We start from the raw sequence: 14,128 nt of genomic DNA on the forward strand, positions 1-14,128 counted from the left end.
TGCGATATCGTTAATGACGCCGGATGTGCGTCACTAACAACGTGACCCCGACGATAAAACATTAACGATATCGTAGCGTGTAAAGCCCCCTTTAGTCTATTTGCAAATCTAACAATTAAAATGAACCTCCCTTCATTTTTAACTACCACTGTAGCTATATTTATACATGAATGATGCTAAAATTGGGCAGGGTGGGTACAAAGCAGCCTAAAAGGTCAATGAGAAGGTCAGAATTACAGCAAATCTAGAAAACAAAATAAATTAAAATGTTACTCAACTTACCAACTACCATAAGGGTAAATTCAAAACCTTTCTTTACAGATTTCCTATGAACCTGGTTGGGCAAGTTAGCAAATCCTACATAGCCGGCAGAGTCTGAAAACTGGGAAAATAACAGTGTTAGATGGAAGACCGGCATCTGCAGATTTGTAACCAATAAAGTCTTGGGCTATGTGCACACAGTGCATTTTTTTCCGGCGTTTTTTCCGCGTTTGTTGGGTGCGTTTTTGGGCTCAAAATTGCATGACTTTCCTTCCCCAGCAAAGTCTATGAGTTTTCATTTTTGCTGTCCGCACACAGCTTCTTTTTTTTTTAAGCTGCGTTTTTGAGCTTAAAAAATAAAAATGGACATGTCAATTCTTTCCTGCGTTTTCCCACCACGCAGTGCATTGGAAAAACGCAGCAAAACACAGCCAAAAACGCACCAAAACACGGTAAAAACGCATGCGTTTTTTGCCGCGGGTGCGGTTTTGTGCATTTTTTTCAGCCAAAAACGCACAAAAACGCAGCGTCATAAAAATGCAGCGTGTGCACATAGCCTTACACTGCTTCAGACAATAAGAACAAAACAAATGTAAGGTTTCTACTACTGTGGTAATAGATTATTACAATTACCACAGCCTCAGAAAGATTTAAAGGGAATCTGTCACCAGGTTTTTGCCACCTAACCTGGGACATAATGTAGGGGCAGAGATATTGATTCCAATGGAATTGGGCAACTAAGTCAATAGCTGATGAGTGTAACATTGTAGAAAACGGTGGCACTGAATGTCATGAAGTGAAGATATGGAGGACAGTGATAGAACAGAGTTAGAGAGTGTGTGAATGTCTAGGTGTGCAAGGTTTCTCTGGGGTATGCCAATTGCTGGACAAGAAGGGCAGCAAAGGGGAAAAAAGAGGAGTAAGTAGGTGAAGGTCAGATAGGGGGAAAATTAAGGTTAGATAGGGAGCAGAGGAGAGTGAAGATAAGGTCTAATATATGACTGTCTGTGTGACTGTGAAGGACCATTGTGTATGACCAAAGAATGACGCATATGACAGCAGTTTGGAAGCTGGGTACTGGCGGGAGTCAGTGGGGATGTTGAAGTCACCCATAATGAATGTAGAAATGTCAGCATAGAGAAAGTATAGAAGCCGGGTGGACAAGTGGTCAATAAGACACTTGCCGGGCACAGTGGTTGGTATATGATGGCCACTTGGAGGGAGAGTAGATATACACAGAGTGCACGTCTAAAGAGGGGAAAATAGGTTAAGGGAAGTAGAAGTGGGATTGGGGTGCATTATTAGTAAGGAAAAGACCCACTCCACACCATAAATATCAAAAATACCTTCAGATAAAAAATTTGTTAGAATTAAATAAATAAAGGGAATGATGGTGCAAATAGTATTAAAATTATTATTTTTATTCAACAATTAAAATAAATATTTTACAAATCCATATAAATATTAGGCAGGAAAAAATGTCCCATAAATTATAGCAGCGGTTTTACTAGGAAAATAAAGTGCATAATGCCAAGATCACTTAAAAAGTCAATCCCTAATATATGACAAAGTGCACAGTGCAAAATTGTATCTAAATCCTATGCCATATATAAATATATTTACCTTCGTTACCAGCCTCCGCCGCTCGCACTGTCAGTGCCGGCTCCTGCTCTGTGCACATGTAGCTGCAGCACACATCGGTAATTAACCCCATGTGTACTGTAACTAGGAGAGCAAGGAGCCAGCGCTAAGCGGTGTGCGCTGCTCCCTGCTCTGTGCACATTTAGCTTCAGTACACATCGGGTAATTAACCCGATGTGTGCTGTAACTAGTAGAGCAGGGAGCCAGCGCTAAGCGGTGTGCGCTGCTCCCTGCTCTCTGCACGTGTAGCTGCGTGCGCTGGTAACCAAGGTAAATATCGGGTTGGTTACCCGATATTTACCTGAGTTACCAAGCGCAGCATCTTCCACGCGGCGCTGGGGGCTGGTCACTGGTTGCTGGTGAGCTCACCAGCAACTCGTGTAGCCACGCTCCAGCGATCCCTGCCAGGTCAGGTTGCTGGTGGGATCGCTGGAGCGTCGCAGTGTGACATCTCACCAGCAACCTCCTAGCAACTTACCAGCGATCCCTATCAGGTTGGATCGTTGTTGGGATCGCTGGTAAGTTGTTTAGTGTGACTGGGCCTTTAGAAGGATGGATCTGATGTTTTGGAGAAGGTCAACAGATGAGTCAGATGGGGAGATAAGAGGGAAGGTAACAAAATACGAATACGGCACTTATGGGGTTATGACCGATGCTCAGATAGGATGCCACTCCATGTCCATATAGAAAAAAAGAATCTGGCACTCGACAGTGTGAAAAATACTACTCTTTTGGCTACTAGGATCAAGTGTAGTATTTTTCACACTATCGAGTGCCAGATTCCTTTTTCTATAGAGATAAGAGCGAAGGTCAGTTATTTGTTTGGCGTGCTGGTGTTTGGGGATAGGGAAGTAAAGGATTAGTGGAGCACACAGACCACAAAGAACTGAGTCAGCATTGCTGTAGGTCTTGAAAATGTGTACACCTTTAATGCACATGAAAGATACCAGGTGTGAGCAGAATAGAGGAGCCACAGAGAAACTGGTCAGAGAATCAATGGAGGGCATGAACTTAGGCTAGTTTCACACTTGCGTTCAGCGCATTCCGTCACTATGGAGAATAGCGCAGTCCGTTAACGCACTGCGCTATTCTCCATAGACTTGTATGGACGACGCACTGTAACGCAAGTGTCTGCGTTGCATCCGCTGGACGACGCAGCGTCGTTATTTTGACGCTGCGTCGGGCGGATGGAACGCAGCATGTAACGTTTTTCTGCGCTTGGCGGAGTGTCAAAAAAACGCAACATGCAGGAATCCGTTAGGCGTCCGTTGTTTTTATAATGGACGCCTATGGTGGCGGATTCCGTTAGAATGCGTCATTTGACGGATTCCGTTAACGCAGCTGTCTTTACACAACTGCGCATGCTCAGATGTGTAAAGACAAGGAAAAAAAAAAAAACTACAACGGATTGCGTTATTTTGTACGATCTGTAGCATGCGTTGTACCACTATATGCAACGCATCCGTTGCATGCGTCACACAACGCAATGCTACGGATCCCGTCCAACGCAAGTGTGAAACTAGCCTTAGGGACAAGAGCCAAAATACAGATCTAGCGGTTATCTCAATGCCTGAGCTATGTCTCACACACACCACTGATTGGCATCTTTCGGTCCTTGTACAGTGCACACAGAAAGCTGTCAATCAGTGGTGGAGGCAGGGTTACAGAGCTCATGAATATGGAGGACTACCTGGCAGCAGTTTACTAGTCCTCTAGTGATCAGCTCTCACTAACAAAACAGTGATTTTATTGAAACTACAGTAAGCAACCCAGTAAGTAACACTTCGCTGGAATCATGGGGTCTGTCTCTACATTATGCTGCTCTCAGATTATGTGGCAAAAACTTGGTGACAGATTCTCTTTAAATAAAATAATAGATAATCACTGCACTGATTTCCTACCAATCATGCCCGGGTCACCCAGCTAGTTTCTACATCGTTTGAGTCTCTCAACACAGAAAATGGCTGATCTGGAAACTGAGGATCTGGGCAACAATGGAAGGGAAGTGAAGAATTGGTGTGGAATAATGGCAGTACCCGGGTTACAAACTAGACAGATTTTGCGGGTTTGTTCTTAAGTTGAATTTGTATGTAAGTTATAATAAGCACATGGGCAGAAAGGGGTTGAAAAACACTCAAAAAACGAATGGTCAACTCTCCAGCCACCCCGCTGCCTTGTCCTCCACTTTCTGCAGTGATCTATGGCCTCTTCAATACAGGACAGGACTTCTGGCCCTGGCCTTATCCAGGCTGTTGAAAACTTGCAATATGCAGTGACCGCCGAAGACGTAAGTATAGTGAAGAGGCCGTAGATGCAGCAAATGACAGCGTAAATAAGGTGGTCCAGACAGTAGTCAGCCGAAGAGGAGAGCGATGAGGTGTTAGTGGTTTATATTCATCTTACGTTTATGACTGAAGAGTCATATTGAGGTCTAATGTTTGTGGTAATGACAATATGAGTGCTTTTATTTAGTTAAAGGGCTTGTCTGGCATTAGGAAACAAGTCTGCACTCACAATATGTGACTACAGGCTTATGAATCCTCACATTCTCCGGTGATGGAGCCAGGAGTACGATTTGCATACTTCCGGCCACATGCCAACTAGACGTACCAGCACACGTCTAGTTGGCACGTGATCCCATGTATGCAAATTGCGCACAGCATGAGAATCCTGACAGCGGGCACACTGTGTGTTGTGAGGATTTGCAAGTCTGCAGACACAAAGTGACTGCAGACTCGTACAGCAATGCTGGACAACTCCTTTATTCAATTCTGAGCCACTGGTATAAACCACTTGAACCTGCAACATAACTCATTTGGGGGGCTTGATCTATTAATACAACAGCACATACCTTAACCTTTTCTCCAGTTTGAGACATACTGTATTACTTCTAAGTTGGGGACCTACAAACAAACATTAACACCATTTAAGTTTTCAGAGTATGATCAAGTCACATGAATGTATACATACATGTCTAAAAAAAACGACTCACAAGAAGAAACACCAAAGCTGTGCAGTCACAAATCAGGAAATCTGGATGTACGTATGCAGACTCAGAAATATTCAAGTAACATCAAAGAACCTGGTTTAGCATATAAACTCATGGGCGTTTTAAGAATGCTTGTTAATCCAGTTCATTGCCTGGTTTTCTTCAATCCGACCTCCGGCTCCATGCCGCCGCTGTTTATTCCACACTATATCTTGTCTTCTGCCTATACTACCACAGTGGACTGACGTACATTTACTAAATCTGTGCTCGGACCTTTGCCCAATATTTTCACTCTAATCTACCATCTGACCTTGTACTCCCGAATTTGGTTGACCCTGTACCGCAAATTAATTTTTGTTCCTCTTCTTGGGCCAAAAAAAGAGAAGAATAAAAAAAAATAAAAAAATAAAAAAAAACAAACAGGTTTTAATTAAGGCTATGTGTGCACGCTGTGTTTTTTTGACGCTGCGTTTTTGTGCTTTTCTGGCCTCTAAAAACGCACAAAAACGCATAAAAACGCATGCGTTTTTACCGCAATTTGGTGCGTTTTGCCGCATTTTTCCAATGCATTGCATGGGGGGGAAACGCTGAAAAACGCAGGAAAGAATTGACATGTCCATTTTTTTTTTTTTTTAAGCTCAAAAACGCAGCTTTAAAAAAAAAAAAAAAAAGTTGTGTGCGGACAGCAAAAATGAAAACTCAGACTTTGCTGGGGAAGCAAAGTCATGCAGTTTTGAGCCCAAAAACACACAAAAACGCTGCGAAAAACGCACTGTGCGCACATAGCCTAACTGGATGTTGAAAATATTATTGACATAACACAAGAATGTGGAAATTTAGATTATTGTTTATGCGAACATGAAACGTTATTACAAGGTGGTAAAACCTTTCTATAAGAAGAACATAGACTTAAAATAAACATACAAAGTGATCTTCTAGGCACATTTCCTAAATCCCTTACTTTAAGAAAAATACTGCCGCAATGGTCCGTCATTACACAATGTACATTAAATATTATTTTACTCTCAGAGTCTGGACGTATAATCCTCTAATGGGCCTCGATACGTTCCCCCCAAGAGATCTGAAGATATACACATCCAGTTCGGGGACGGATTATAATAATATTGTGCTCCTGTGGGGTTTCTCATAGTCGAGTCAGCAATATGTCAGAGAAATGATAAAGAAAATCCACTTGCCAAGTAACGAAATACGGTAATATAAATCATACTCTGTCCAACAGCGGACGCGTTCACATTGATGTGTTACATGAATATACCAATTGGTTTATTTCTTGCACTGTTTTTTCGATTAGTCTGCGGACTGCCCATTATAAACCATTTATGAATAGGCACAACAAAATACTGTATTGGCATCAGACTACACGTGAATATAGGGCATGTATGTATGCGATGTATATGCACAGGCGGGTCCGCTCCGAAACCCACTGGAAAAAGTGCCCAGAAGAATTCATTTCTCTATAAAAATAACTTGTTGTTCATGTGTTCAGGCTTTTGAGCGTATTTTAACCACTAGATCTCCAAAGACACCAAGCCGTAAAAAGACGGGAGCTGTCCATTCTTCAGGCGTCTTCTGCTCTGAAGATGCGCTACACATTACAATACAAGTCAATGGAAGGTTAAAAGACTCCCAGAAGCTTCTCTAGGCGTCTAGGCTTCTTGCTTGAAAAACTGCCAACAGTTACTGATTTGCTCAATGGAGTTTAAAAAAAATAAAGAGCAAAAAGAGGCCACAAAAAAAAAACAAAAAAAAAAAAAAAAACAACACTATTACCAAATTATCCAAAATAACCCCGATAGTCCAAAACCATAAGGAAAAAAAAAAACAAAACTTCAGCAAAAAAGTTAAAGTAGACGCTTCAGGCACCAAAACAAGACATTAAAAAGAACTGGCGTTTCCTCAAAGGGGTGGTTCACTCATATTCATTATTGGCCACAACGATACGTTGAGGAACAAGGTTTCTCTCAAATACCTTGTGTTGCCAATAGTGTCTGTGGGTGGCGCTATTGCGGATCGCTCTTCCCCATCGCCTGACCCTCCGGTTCCGTGACCTCGGGGATCCGGTGATGTCACATCAACTTCCTGATCACCTGACACCACTGCGGCCGGCCCCAGTCTCTGTGAGTCAATGGGCTGTGGGCGGCGTGTCACCACTCATCACAACGAAGCATCTCCCTGCTCCCTCCTTCACTGCAGAGCACCGCAAGCAGGAGTGATGCTGGGCTGTGATGAGCGGTGGCACTCCGCCCACAGCCCATCACTCACGGAGACTGGGGCCACGGTGATGTCAGGAAGTTGATGTGACATCACCGGATCCCCGAGGTCACAGAGCCCTGGGGGTCAGGCGATGGGGAAGAACAGACCATAATAGCACCGCTCACAGGCACTATTAGCAACACAAGGCATTTGAGAGAAACATTGTTTCTTAACATAATATCGTTGTGGCCATTAACAAATATAGGTGAACCACCCCTTTAAGTGCTCTTGAAGAATTCAGAGGGTTAGCCTGCCAGAAAAAGATGTGTACAGTACATATTCCATCTGAATGTTCACTAGGGGTTAAATTGTAACAAACGTCACTGCATGATGTTTTATGGAGTAATTCTCTGCTTGGCATATTGATGCCAGTGGAGAAGACCATGTGTAACGGACTTTCTTTTAGGCACGAGATAATGGCACAGTCTAACAATGGTAATAATATTCAGCATCGTAAACACACGCCTCTAGAGAATTCTAGAGAGAACAAGGAATAATTCAGGGGAGCTATGGGTGCAGTCTGACCACTTCACCTTCTGGCAAGTCCTTGATAACGCGTCAGTCTGAAACTGGCCTAAAATGATGAGTCACATCCATATATTTTTCAGCACAGACCATCGGTCTATGTAGAAGATCGCCCATGTGAACTGGTACCCTGCCATCGGTCCATGTAGAAGATCGCCCATGTGAACCGGTACCCTGCCATCGGTCCATGTAGAAGATCGCCCATGTGAACCGGTACCCTGCCATCGGTCCATGTAGAAGATCGCCCATGTGAACTGGTACCCTGCCATCGGTCCATGTAGAAGATCGCCCATGTGAACTGGTACCCTGCCATCGGTCCATGTAGAAGATCGCCCATGTGAACCGGTACCCTGCCATCGGTCTATGTAGAAGATCGCCCATGTGAACCGGTACCCTGCCATCGGTCCATGTAGAAGATCGCCCATGTGAACTGGTACCCTGCCATCGGTCCATGTAGAAGATCGCCCATGTGAACTGGTAGCCTGCCATCGGTCCATGTAGAAGATCGCCCATGTGAACTGGTACCCTGCCATCGGTCCATGTAGAAGATCGCCCATGTGAACTGGTACCCTGCCATCGGTCCATGTAGAAGATCGCCCATGTGAACTGGTACCCTGCCATCAGTCCATGTAGAAGATCGCCCATGTGAACTGGTACCCTGCCATCGGTCCATGTAGAGGATCGCCCATGTGAACCGGTACCCTGCCATCAGTCCTTGTGCTGATCGGTAGAGGGGCACTTTATACATATAAGTGACGTGACATAAGACACATACAATGGTCTGCAGTCTATTCTAAGTGCGTGCCTTGTTATATACAATATTAGAAAGTCTTCCAGTCTCAGCCGGAGACCCTTCTGTATAGTGTCATTTCCTATCATACATCACCAAAGATAATAAAGCAGCAAACCTATGTGAGGTCAAAGGAAACGGTACAATAGTGAAACTTGGCGCATAGTGGCGCTCTACATGAGGCGATTTTTATCATAGGTTTCCAGCTCGGAGGAATTGTAAGACCACACACGAATGTGATACACACGCCACACACATTACAGCCGCTCCAGCCAAGACATAATATTATGTGATGGACACAGCTAGAACATTGGCAGAGTTCACATGTAGGTGAAGAATGCTCTACTGTAATAGGAGCAGAAAGACAGAATGCTGCGATAGCTTCATATGGCGGACCGGACTATAATGGCCCCTATGGAAGCTTCCAGTGCAGATGAAAACCGACAGGAAGGATAGGAGTACTTGGTGGCAGAAATTTCTGCGTCTCTTGGCAGGAAAACACAGCGTTCTAGACGCATTTTTCATTGCTTTCAATGGTGAAAACCGCTGAAAGAATTGACATGCTGAACATTATTTTCTGCACCAAATCTGCAACAAAAGCTCAACATGAGCACTACACTTCAGGATTCTCACTGACTTTGCTAGCATAAGGATTTGCATGCAGTTTTGGGACAAAACTGCACAAAATAAAAAATAAATAAATAAATGCATGAAAAAAACACTCTAAAAACACACTGCGTTCACACAGCCTAAGGCTATGTGCCCACGCTGCGGATTTTGCGCGGATTTTGCCGCGGATTTCCCGAAAATCTGCAGCAGCAGCATTTCCAAAATGCCATTGAAATGGCTTGGGAAATGCTGTGCCCATGCTGCGGATTTTTCCGCTGCGGATTTGCCGCGGATTTTGATCTGGAAAAATCTGCAGCATGTCAATTGTTTGGTGCAGATTTGGTCCGGATTTTTGGTTTTGAATGGGGGAAAAAAAAAAAAAAAAAAATGAAATCCGCATCAAATCCGCGGTAAATTCGCGGCAAATCCGCGGGTGCGGATTTGCCGCGAAAGTCGCGGATTTTCAGGCAAAAAAATCCGCAGGGACATTCTAGCGTGGGCACATAGCCTTAGGGTACATGCCCATGATCAGGACCTGCTGCATCCTGAATGTGACAGGTCCTGGCCTCCAGGTCCACGAGTCTCCTCCGCAGGTAAACACAGCTGCTCGTACCCACGATCAGGGTTCAGTGCGCTGCGGTCTCTTGCTGTGTTCTCCCTGCGGATGACGCTTGCGACTCCGCAGCAAACAATTGATATGCTGCGGCTTGGAAAGTCTCACTACAGTACAGTGGCCAGACGATTTCTAGAAATCCCATCCACTGTGCTTGTACTGTACACAGCATTTTGGATGCAGCTGAAGCGAGCTGGATCCAAAACGCTGTGAACACTGATGTGGGCAGATACCCTTAGGCCTCTTTCACACATCTATGTAAAACACGTGTGTTTCACGGTGCGTGGTGAAGGTACGAATGTGTGCTGTCCCTCTGCTAACCGTTTGATATCTGGATGGCACCTGGATAGCATGAGCTGCTATACTTGCCTGTCTCCAGCACTGCTGTTACTTCCGGGTCCACGCTGAGTGCAGTGAATATGCATTTAACATAATGTGCAGGACCTGGAAGTAACAGCATAGGCAGTGACAGCAGCACCAGAGACAGGTAAGTATAACAATTCTTTATTTTTATGTGACACGTGTTTTCTAAGGTATGTGTCACACTGATCACATCAGTGTGCGGTCTGTGTGACACTCGTGCTGCTGGAGAAAAACAGACATGTCGCCGTCGCGTGTTCTCCACACGGACACCTGGTCCATGTCAAAGCACGGACATATGTGCAGATCATTGATTTTAATGGGTCTATGTGTGTTTGTGTCTCTGGTACGTGTGAAAACTGACATCACATGTACCGGAGACATGGATGTGTGAAGGAGGCTTGATAGTGATTTTTGTTATCGGACACTACGGCATGCGAGGTGATCGCTCCTACCAGCCACTGTCTCTGCATCCAGTGTGCATGGTCCATTTACATTCGGGTTTTAGTGTTCCAATGTTCCATATGGTCACAAATTTGCAGTGTTGGTGAACAGGAATCTGTTTAGATATTTTGTGTGTGTGGGTTTACAATAGCAGAATTTATAGGTAGAACACTTGAAAATTTTAGTTAAATGAATGAATTCATGCTTATGTGCATGTGGAATAGGTGAACGGTAACTTTGTTCGACACGATCTGTGTTAGAAAAGAAGAAAACTGGTGGAGAAATGTCGCTTCTGATGACAAAAAGAGTAAAGGGTTATTCCCAGCTTCCAGATACTATCCCAATATAGAACAGATGTAATAATAATAATATTAGCAAATACCTCCAACTAGAAAGGCAGTATTGTTTTCCTGATATAGCCATGTCTCTTACCTCATGTGTAGGGTATTGCAGCTTAGGTATCCATAGTTACATCCACTATACAAGTGACAGTTAGTTGCTCATGGCTAATGCTATAACCATGGATACCTAAGCTGCAATGCCCTGCACATGAGGTAAGAGACATGGCTATATCAGGAAAACAATACTATATTTCTAATTGGAGGTATTTGCTAATATTATTACACCTACTACATATTGGAATAGGATCTTGGAGATGGACATACCCCTTTAACGGGGTTGTCAGTTGATAACGTACTGATCAGTGAGGTCCGACCGCTGGGACCAGCAGCAATCAGCTTTTATCCCCATTATTGATTAATGATCACCACTCCGTTCATTCTCTATAGGGCTGTGCTATGATTTTCCTGGCAACCAAAAAGCATTTACAGGAAAACCCCTTTAAGCATGCCTTCTTGGGTTCGGACGTAACCATTTAGGTTGTGCTGTTCCTGTTCTGACACTATCGGCAATAATTAGAGCCTCCATGGCAGTGACGCGTGTGCAATCATCTCGTTTTACGTACGAACCACAAAAGCCACATCTACACACATGCAGGAAAGCACGAGGACAAGGAAAAGAAAAGCCAAAGGAATTGGTCTCATTTCCTGCTCTTGTTTCAGGAAACTAGAAGTAAACTTTCTCATCATAGCCCGAGTATGATCTTCCTGGTATAGGTAGCCATTAATAGCATGGAAGAGTCAGGAGCCCTGCTGCCCTCACTGACCGCTCTCCACTCACTGACCGCTCTCCACTCACTGACCGCTCTCCACTCACTGACCGCTCTCCACTCACTGACCGCTCTCCACTCACTGACCGCTCTCCACTCACTGACCGCTCTCCACTCACTGACCGCTCTCCACTCACTGACCGCTCTCCACTCACTAACCGCTCCGGCAGACTTCATCAAAACCAGTTCAAAGGAAAACAGTCATTGTTACCCATAGCAACCAATCACAGCACAGCTTTCATTTTATCAGAACAGGTAAATAATTCAAAGCTAAGCGCGGATTGGTTAGTATGAGCAACAGTAAAGGCCCCGTTACACGCAACGTACAGTTAGGTCCAGAAATATTTGGACAGTGACACAAGTTTTGTTATTTTAGCTGTTTACAAAAACATGTTCAGAAATACAATTATATATATATATATATATATAATATGGGCTGAAAGTGCACACTCCCAGCTGCAATATGAGAGTTTTCACATCCAAATCGGAGAAAGGGTTTAGGAATCATAGCTCTGTAATGCATAGCCTCCTCTTTTTCAAGGGACCAAAAGTAATTGGACAAGGGACTCTAAGGGCTGCAATTAACTCTGAAGGCGTCTCCCTCGTTAACCTGTAATCAGTGAAGTAGTTAAAAGGTCTGGGGTTGATTACAGATGTGTGGTTTTGCATTTGGAAGCTGTTGCTGTGACCAGACAACATGCGGTCTAAGGAACTCTCAATTGAGGTGAAGCAGAACATCCTGAGGCTGAAAAAAAAGAAAAAATCCATCAGAGAGATAGCAGACATGCTTGGAGTAGCAAAATCAACAGTCGGGTACATTCTGAGAAATAAGGAATTGACTGGTGAGCTTGGGAACTCAAAAAAGGCCTGGGCGTCCACGGATGACAACAGTGGTGGATGATCGCCGCATACTTTCTTTGGTGAAGAAGAACCCGTTCACAACATCAACTGAAGTCCAGAACACTCTCAGTGAAGTAGGTGTATCTGTCTCTAAGTCAACAGTAAAGAGAAGACTCTATGAAAGTAAATACAAAGGGTTCACATCTAGATGCAAACCACTCATCAATTCCAAAAATAGACAGGCCAGAGTTAAATTTGCTGAAAAACACCTCATGAAGCCAGCTCAGTTCTGGAAAAGTATTCTATGGACAGATGAGACAAAGATCAACCTGTACCAGAATGATGGGAAGAAAAAAGTTTGGAGAAGAAAGGGAACGGCACATGATCCAAGGCACACCACATCCTCTGTAAAACATGGTGGAGGCAACGTGATGGCATGGGCATGCATGGCTTTCAATGGCACTGGGTCACTTGTGTTTATTGATGACATAACAGCAGACAAGAGTAGCCGGATGAATTCTGAAGTGTACCGGGATATACTTTCAGCCCAGATTCAGCCAAATGCCGCAAAGTTGATTGGACGGCGCTTCATAGTACAGATGGACAATGACCCCAAGCATAGTCAAAGCTACCCAGGAGTTCATGAGTGCAAAAAAGTGGAACATTCTGCAATGGCCAAGTCAATCACCAGATCTTAACCCAATTGAGCATGCATTTCACTTGCTCAAATCCAGACTTAAAACCTTCAAACTAAACGTTACAATCTGCACTTGAATTCTGTTGTAGAGGTTTCATTTCAAATCCAATGTGGTGGCATGCAGAGCCCAACTCGCGAAAATTGTGTCACTGTCCAAATATTTCTGGACCTAACTGTATCTAACGATATATCGTCGGGGGTCACGGATTCCGTGACGCACATCCGGCAATGCAGCCGCCGGCAATGCGGAAGGAAGGAGGTGGGCGGGATGTTACGGAAGCTCATCTCCGCCCCTCCACTTCCATTGGACGGCTGCCGTGTGACGCTGCACGAACCGCCCCCTTAGAAAGCGCTAGGCTGGTAAGTCCGTGTAACGGGTCCTAACAATATTGTGCGCCATGGGCAGCGATTTTTTCGTGACACACAAACGACGGGGGCGGGTGCTTTGACCAGCGATATCGCTGCGTATAAAGCCCCCTTTATTCTAAATGTAAGGCCAGTCAAGGTAAAGTCTGAACTCCGATTTTCAGGCTCCTACTCTAGTCCTGATTAGGGAGGATAATGTGATGTGATCGGGGCCCTAAATTATCATCATTTTTCTGTTTTATGTAGGTATCGACAGCAGGAAGTAAATAAATACTGATTAACCAATGTGGTCACTTTTGCTATCAGCTTCCAAGAAGGGAATAAAAAAATTGATTACCAAATAACCATTTTAATTTTTATTGCAGAAATGAATCGGAGACGTGAAAATAAGAAAATGTAATAAATTTTATTAGAGAAAACGGCTTCTTTATCCTCCTCAACTAATTCATTCCCAAAATTCTAAATAAATCAAAGTCAGTGAAAACAGATTAATTTTCATTACGCAGATAGGAGATGGCAGTTGGGGCTCAAACGTCTATGTTCACATGTTG

General features: G+C 44.0%; 1 protein-coding gene across 1 annotated transcript in view; it reads right to left on the bottom strand.

Annotated features, from left to right (window-relative positions):
- The window catches only part of LOC142249445 (septin-2A), a 146,816-nt gene that overhangs the window by 119,133 nt on the left and 13,555 nt on the right, over positions 1-14,128 (bottom strand). The window contains exons 2-3 of the mRNA XM_075321109.1: positions 4,754-4,805; positions 283-382 (exon numbers count right to left, since the gene is read on the bottom strand). Of these exons, the coding sequence (XP_075177224.1) occupies positions 283-382; positions 4,754-4,780 (127 nt within the window). The 5' untranslated portion in view covers positions 4,781-4,805. The remainder of the gene's footprint in view (positions 1-282; positions 383-4,753; positions 4,806-14,128) is intronic.

This window comes from Anomaloglossus baeobatrachus, chromosome 1, assembly GCF_048569485.1.
Source record: "Anomaloglossus baeobatrachus isolate aAnoBae1 chromosome 1, aAnoBae1.hap1, whole genome shotgun sequence".
In the NCBI taxonomy this organism is placed as follows: domain Eukaryota; kingdom Metazoa; phylum Chordata; class Amphibia; order Anura; family Aromobatidae; genus Anomaloglossus; species Anomaloglossus baeobatrachus.